This window comes from Alexandromys fortis, unplaced genomic scaffold (genome assembly GCF_014885135.2).
Source record: "Alexandromys fortis isolate MF-2015 unplaced genomic scaffold, M_Fortis_MF-2015_v1.1 scaffold_94, whole genome shotgun sequence".
Taxonomy (NCBI): Eukaryota; Metazoa; Chordata; class Mammalia; order Rodentia; family Cricetidae; genus Alexandromys; species Alexandromys fortis.
Window position 1 is genome coordinate 6,160,347 of NW_026067979.1, and position 8,031 is coordinate 6,168,377.

General features: G+C 50.1%; 1 protein-coding gene across 4 annotated transcripts in view; it reads left to right on the forward strand.

Moving 5' to 3' along the window:
- Positions 1–7,727, forward strand: part of Arhgef37 (Rho guanine nucleotide exchange factor 37) — a 35,401-nt gene extending 27,674 nt beyond the window's left edge. For all 4 annotated transcript variants that reach the window (XM_050158036.1, XM_050158038.1, XM_050158037.1 and 1 more), the window contains 3 exons: positions 1,173–1,368; positions 2,854–3,011; positions 4,582–7,727. In XM_050158036.1, the coding sequence (XP_050013993.1) occupies positions 1,173–1,368; positions 2,854–3,011; positions 4,582–4,791 (564 nt within the window). In that variant the 3' untranslated portion in view covers positions 4,792–7,727. The remainder of the gene's footprint in view (positions 1–1,172; positions 1,369–2,853; positions 3,012–4,581) is intronic.
- The last annotated feature ends 304 nt before the right edge of the window (positions 7,728–8,031 follow it).

Here is an 8,031-nt window from a genome sequence, read left to right on the forward strand (position 1 = left end):
ACAGAGCTCACTGTGTAGCCAAGGCTGGCCCTGAACTCAGAGCCGCCTTCCTCTGCTGCCCAGGTGCTGGGATCAAAGGTGTACATTCTGGTTCTTAATGCTGACTCCGCATCAATGCCAGGGCCGGGTTCTATACCCAGACATCCCTGACAGACATGGGTGTCTACCTGCCCTTTACCCAACATCTCCCTAGTCCAAAATAACTACATGCAGTGCCAAGAGTACACGCAGGCATATACACACAGTGTAAGCAGAGAATATGGTAATATATTTGCACATTTGGCTTCCCCTTGGTTTTACGAAAGGGGATATAATCATATTTGAACCCCATCTTGGTAAAACTTTTTCTGAAAATAGTGAATGGAAAAACAACGGAAATGCCAGGCAGTTTGGGAAGGACCTGAGATCCCAAATCTCTCTCTCCAGCAAGATGGTAATTTCTGTCTGAGCGAAACTCTACTGTATTTTTTTTTAAAGGTTTATTTATTTATTATGTATACAGTGCTCTGCCTGCATATATACTGGCAGGCCAGAAGAGGGCACCAGATCTCACTGTAGATGGTTGTGAGCCACCATGTGGTTGCTGGGAATTGAACTCAGGACCTCTGGAAGAACAGGCAGTGCTCTTAACACCTGAGCCATCTCTCCAGCGCCCCCTGCTGTATGTTCTTGCTGCACCAGTGCATCGTGTCCTTGCTGTACAAACCGTGCTCTGGTGCCTTCCACATAGTAGGTGCCTGATACTTGTGGAGTGGAAACACTCTGAGTCACAGCTAGCTGTGCCAGGGGCTAGTGTGGTCCTGTATTGGCCTCTGAAGAAGCCAGATGACTAAGGCCCTGATGTACCATGAAGCCCACAACCTGGTATGGTTCAAAGACCTGGATAAGGCATTTCCTGTGGGATGACTAGCTGGGGGTTATGCACAGAATTTCGGGCCCAGTCCTACCAGTTCTATAACTGACAGATATCCACACTTGAATTAATCAAAAGTTTCTCCTAAAATGCCATTGGAAGCTGAGAGCCAGCCATGTAGTAGAGGGTGTGGTTGTCCTCATCAGAATGAACCCTTCAGTGACAGGTAGAAAGGAACAAGATTCTCAGTTCTCAACTCATGTTGGCACCAGCCTTGACATTTAACACAAGCTCCTGTGTCTGTTCTCTGCTCTCTCAGCCACTCCTCCCAGGCTCTGAATACCAGCTTCAGTCTCTCCTGACCCGATACGGCCCCGGGAAGCTATACCAGGTGACGAGCGACATCAATGGGACTGGGACTCTGGACTTGACCCTGCCACGGGGCCAAATTGTGGCCCTTCTACAAAACAAGGATACCAAAGGCAACAGCAGTCGCTGGCTGGTGGACACAGGGGGTATGTGAACCTCTAAGCTCTTTGTCCCCTTTTGGGAGAGCCAGCTGCCAAGAGCTGATAGGGAGGCATGGATGCTCTTGTGTGCCAATCTGGCTCTGCAAATTCAGGAGACAGGAGGCCAGAGACAGATGCAGTGGCTCAATCTGCCTCAGTGACTCAGTGGTACATGAACTGTTGATAAGACTCAGGCTAACTCCCCCATCCAGTTCCTGGGTGCTGTGCAAGCAAGACTAGCCTTCGAGAACTTACATGCTATTGGGTGATACGATGTGTGGAAGGAACTTGAATAGTACCTTGAAAAATACAGATGAGTGATGAGAAGGGACGATCGGATTCCAGCCGCACTCTCAGACTCTGATTTAGGCCCGGGACAGTAAGATCTCCACTGGTTGTGGCCTTGGGATGCGCTGCTAAGGGGTTCATGCGTAACTGGGATGAAGGGAAACTCTAGTGTGAGCCCAGGCTAACAACACAGCCCAGCAGCGTCTTGTAAACGCGAGGGTTGCACAGGATTCTTGTTGGAGACCCACAGGCAGTTGTTTCGCTGTTCCACAGTGATAGAATAGCTACTTAAGCAATTTTATGTGTATTATTAAAAAATGCAGATAGTTCACAAACTCATGATGGTATTGATATTACTCCATGGCATAAGGCCAAGCTTTGGAAAGCAAGCAAGTTTTTAAAAATTGAGTGGAGCAATGTATGGTGGTGGATACCTATAATCCCAGCATTTGGGGAGGCAGAAGCAGGAGAATGACAAGTTCAAGGCCAGCCTGACTGTCTAGAGAGAGATCTAGGGACCGTACAGTGAGACTTTGTCTAAAATAATAATAATAAATTTAAGAAATAAATAAAACAGAAAGTGGTACGGTTGAAAAACACATCTGTGGGGATATAATATAAGGACATTAGAGGAAGGTTCCCGGGGTTTTCCTGCCTGGGTGATCTCAGGCAGGCTGAGCTCAGTTGCAGAAGCAGAGGTAGTGACAGCGACACAGACTGACCTCAGATTGGTGCGGAGACTGTAACTTTACCTGGGAAGCAGGAAGTGATGGATGTTCACGATGACAGCAGCTGGGCAGCGCAAGGGTAGGTGCTGGCCAGAAGGAGCCCAGAAGGATAGCATCGCCAGTAGAAGGCTGCCCTGGTCCTGAGAGCTGGGGAAGCAGCCTTGCTCTGGGTGGCCACTAGAGGGACACGAGCAATAGTGCCACCAATGGGAAACAGTTGTCATGCCAGCCCAAGGATGAACTTTGTCTGCCAGCTGTCTCAGTGGAAAGCCTCTGTCCCTGGAGGGGTGAGCCAGCAGCAGATAGAAGCAGTGAATACAGGTGGGGCGGTGGAGGGAGATCTCAGGGTTCCCGGATGATCTTGTACCGTCCCTTTAATGCTGGGAAGCCAGGCACTCGTATTTACTGGCTTTCCCCACCACTGAAAGGCTAGGAAGCTGACTGGCAGCCACTGAACCTTCTCCATGTTTCCTAGGACACCGGGGATATGTGCCTGCTGGAAAGCTCCAGCTGTACCGCCATATCATCCCCAGTGAGGAGCTCAGAGGCCAGACAGGCACACATGAAGACTACTGGCTTCCAACTCCAGAGCCCACCCAACCCTCTGTCCCCACTGTCCCAACCGTGACCCAGGTGAGTCTGGGAGAGGGCTGAGGGCTTGCCACCCTTCATCTGCTTACACTAGGGTTTGGATCTTTCCTCTACCATTAAAGGGTCGCTCTTTGCGAGGTCAGGCTGTAACCAGTGATGAGTTCTTATCTTGGCCAGGGGTGGGACCCAGAGAGAGAGACTTCCCTTGAGAACACCAGGGAGTTAGTCCATCATCCCCACCAGCAGGGCAAACAGGAGGGCCCCCATTCCCTCAGCATTTGCCAGGTGCGGTACTAAATGAGAGTGAAGGTGCCGGACAAGCTTACAGCCTGGGGGAAATGGTGATTAGATTAGCAGTGTGAGTGTGTGAGTAGATGCAAGATTCCCTGCTGTGCCCAGGTCCAGAGTTCCAGGAATAGAGAGTTAGCCAAAAACATGCTAACTCATATTTTAAATTACCCACCTCCATTATCTGTGTATCTCCATGAGGCTGTGGCTTACCAGGTAAAGTTTTGGCGTCTGTCTCTGGGTCTACATGGCTTCTCTTGACTCCGCCTTCTTTCTCCCAGCATTCAGTTTAGTTTCCCCTCCTCCCCTCCCCTAGCTCTGCTCAAAACCCTATCACAAGCTCAAAACAGCTTCTTTATTAACCAATGGTATTCATAGCTAGCATACAGAGGGGAATCCCACATCCTAAAGGGTAGGATGTTATTTGACACTTGTAGATGATCGCAATGAGGCATAGGGAAGTTAGACAGTAGTTTGATTAATGCTCTCTCCCACCCCCATTTTTTTTCCTTTGAGACAGTGTTTCTCTGGCTGACCTGGAACTCACTCTGTAGACCAAGCTGGCCTTGACCTCACAGAGATCCACCTGCCTCTGCCTCCTCGAGTGTTGGGATTAAAGATGTGTGTCACCATCACCCTTATTGTTTTCTCAGGTTCAATTTTTTTCCCCCTAAAAAGGAGCCATGTCTCCCAAATCTCACTATTCCAGGTTAAACACTGGGCTGGACAGATAAACCAGCTCCCTAGATCTGGGAAGGGAGAGGCTGCTGAGGCTACCCACAAATGTGGCTGTAGGGGGTTCAAGTACACCTGTTCTACCGGGTGGTGGTAGTACATACTTTTAGTCTGAGCACTCGGGAGGTAGAAGCTAGAAGCTGGCAGCTCTCTGAGAGTTCAAGGCCAGCCTAGTTTACAAAGTGAGTTCCAGGACAGCTAGGGCTGTTACACATCGAAACCCTATCTCCAAAAAAAAAAAAAAAAAAAAAAAAAAAACCCTGTTCTGAAATCAGACAGACCTGACTGTTTAGCTATGTGATTGTCATAATTGTGAGTTCCCGACTTTTCTAAGTCTCAATTTCTGGGGGAAAAAAATGGGGTAACTACAGGGATGGCATTGTTAAAAACCAAAGCCTAGAAAACGGTTAGAACAATGTTAGAAATTACTAGCCACAGTGCTAGCGGGCATAGCGTCTTCAGGGCTAAGAACGCTTGGAAAGTGATGCATGGCCAGCAATAGAGACTAGTGTGTGTGTGCAAGGACGACACCCTTGATGGACTGAGTTCAGCATCCTGACCATTTCCCTGTCATCCCCGTGTGTTTCAGGTGGTGGCAGCGTACCCGTTTGTGGCCAGGAGCCCCCACGAACTGAGTCTTCAGGCAGGCCAGCCTGTAACCATCCTAGAAGCCCAGGACAAGAAGGGGAACCCAGAATGGAGCCTGGTGGAAGCGAATGGACAGAGGGGATACGTGCCTTCCAACTTCCTGGCCAGGACCCCGGGCCCAGCTCCCTGGGGCTGGAGCCTGCCCTCTTAGCCCGCCCTCTCTGGAGCCCCCATTTCTAAGGAAAGGGAGAGGCTTTAAGGCCGGGTGACCTAGCAGGCTTGATGCAAAGCAAATGGGGTGGGAGAGGAGCGAAGGGCATTCAGAAGGCAGGAGGAAGTGGTGCCCAGGCCTTACAGAAGGCCTGGTGTGGGTGGCCACGTGGGCGGTCCCAGAATTGTCACTCATCCGTGCAAAGAAGCCACCTCCATGCTGGGACTTAGCTAGGACTTGCCGCAGCTTGAAGCTGGTCCCACCTGTGCCTCTTGCCTCTTTCATGTCTGGGATGAATGTTGCCTGTGTACCAGGTAGCCGTGGGTGGGGGCATCACTGAGGAAGAGCTGCCTGGCTCAGTAGTCCACTTCCACAGCGCTGCCAGAAGCCACCATTGCTCACCAGTCCCCTTGACTTTCTTGTTGCCTCGAGTCGAGCTACTGCGGACAGTGAACTGTGGAGAACCCTGCTCAGGGGGAAACCCTGGGCACAGGCGGTTCTCCACTGGCTCTGGGAATGGGTATGACCTACGCACAGTTCTGGAATGTGCATACAAACCCAGAGGTGGTTCCAGAGAAGATGGGGATTTGAGGGTGGATTATAGCAGGGTGTGTGGGGCTGATGGCAACGGTGTTTCCTATTGCTGTTTTCTTTGGACTAGGACACAAAGGGACTTGGCAGTCAATCACAGGGGAAGCTCTGTGAGATAGGTGACTGCTGGCTTGGTGGGTTCGGTAGGAGAGGAATAGCTTGGTTTCCCAGTGCTGGACTGAAGAACCAGGGAAACCCAGGTGGCCTAGGTTTACCTCAGAGGGTCTGGAAGCAGCAGAGAACCGTTGTGAGGTGCATGTGGGGTTTTAGGCATAGGATACAAGCACAGTTTTCCACCAAGAAGGAACTAAGTCACAGGGTACAGTAAAGGACAAGAGACTGAGGATGCAGAGGCCCCTTGTCAACCAGGAAGTGTGACACCCGTGCAGATATGGTCAGTGGCGTCAGGCTGGCCCCGTCCTTGGCTGGCCTGGGTGAGGAGAGAAGCAGTCCTGTCACCACCTCTCAGGTCTGTGCCAACAGTGCCCTCTTAAACCTATGCTCTGCTTCGAGGTCCCGTCTGCATGGATTAACATTTGAGACATGCCCTGTTAGGGGATGTTGTTTTCTATTAACCTCAAGGAGTGTGCAAACTAACAAGGTTAGGAAATCACTAGGTGATATCATCTCATGGGACCATGATAAAACGCACAGTGATTGTCTGTAGCTGATGGTTGCATGACATACGACCGGAGTACGGTCTAAATGGCCCAAGTCCCAGTGCCTAGTACTTGGTGAGCAAGGCATTTCTCAAATCTGGAAACAGAAGACAGGAGCCCCTTAAAAGTAGATCCTGTTCCAGGATGACAGACCTACTGCTGGGGGCAGCGTTGGGTGTAGTTACTACTGAACAATGTCCCTCGGCTCTTTCTTTAGGTCAAGGGTCATTGGAAGATCCCGAGATTGAAAAAGGTGACCCACTGTGACCTTTGTACAACTGACAAATTAGGGATCAACCCTCTTGAGCCAGAGTGTAAAACAGGTAGCTATTTCAGTGTTTTCAAGACGACATCCTGTTTTACAGCTCAGGTGCCTGTTGGTTAGCTCTGGCTCCTGAAGGGCTCTTGAGAAAGACATCCCTGTCTGTGTCAGACCATCTGCAACGCGCCTCCCCTGGGCTTGTTAAAGCACGAAGCCTGTCTGACGCAAGAGCAAGACTCCCCAGTCCGTTTCCCAATCTCGGGTTCACTCCAAGATGTTCTCAGCTCACTTTTCCTTTCTGTTTCCTTCTCAGCCTCCTGGTAAAAAGAGGAAGCAGGGACAGATAGGTGGCAAAGCAGGACCTATACCTGTAGCTTCCACTCATTTTGCCTGACAGCTCACTGTATGTTGAGACTCTAGCTGGGGTTCTTAGCATGGCTTCTTGCTGCAATGACCTGGGTAGCTCTAGGCTGCAGCAAACCAGGAGCCCACCCAGAGACAGCTGACGTCTTCGGGTTGGGTATGGCCATGGTCTTGGGCTTCAGGAAGGTAACCAGGTGAATCTCACAGGCAGCTGCCTTCAGGACCTCTGCCCTAGACACGCAGAGGTAAACAGAGGCAGGAAAGGGTAAGTTAGGTTGTGCCCCAGCTGGGCTTTACGCTAGCTGTCCAAGCAGGAAGCTTTAGAGGCAGTTTGGAATAGGACAGCCTGTTCTGTCAGGTCCCAGAATATGTATTTATTAAGTGCCATTAAAGGGGACCTGAACAAAATTGGATGTTCTTGTAGGCATAAGGGAGAAAAATGAAATACACTTAGGACCAAGGCTATCTCTTGAAGGGGAAATAAAAATGTACTCAGTAATGCGGGTTATGGTTTCTCAGACCAGCAGTGAGATTAAAAGTCACTGGAGAGTGAGAGAAGGCATGCTGAGAAGATGGAGCGTGGCCTGGATTTTCTCCAGGGGACTCTGTATAATGTGCCTTTTGCCCCCAATGCCTAGAGCCATCGCACTGTGTCTTATTTATTTCACTCTTGGGCTGTCACGTGCACGCTCACAAAGATACTTGCCTAAGAATGGAACAGAACTCCCAGGAGTTCACACGGTATCCTTGTTCCTCAAAGTGAAGACAGAATCCGTTAACCCATTGAGATCCAACTTAGTTTAGGATACAAGGAGATTGTGTTATCCAAGGGGAGATGATTGAATTCTTGGTTAGTGTGATGCGCAGGATGTGAACTGGCAATAAAGGGCTTTCTGCCGCTGGCTAGTATACCGTTCATTCACCACTCTTGCTAGATGTGAAAATGGTGTCTTGTTCATTCATGTGTTTGTGTGTTGGCTGCACATCCTTGGTGCCTCCGAGATTTGGGCATTGTTGCTGGGTATACAGCAAGACATCAGATAGATGAACTGTGTCATTTCTGAACCCACGGTCTGGGCAGGGAGGTAGACAAGTCGGCCCTCAGTTCTGAGTATAGGTGTCAGGATAGGGATAGGGCAGAAGCTGGAGCCCAAGGGAGGTGCTGAGCTCTGACCTGGACTTGGTGACCGAGGAAAGCTTCCTAAAGGAAGTGATGTATGACCTCAGACCCAATGAACACCTGAGCTTAGGTGGTCAGGAGGGCATATGCAAAAACTATAGGCGGCAGCAGATGGCAAAACTGAAAGACTATGGAGCCAGAATGCAGGGATGTGGCAGAGGCAGTAAGAAACACGTTAGTTGGGG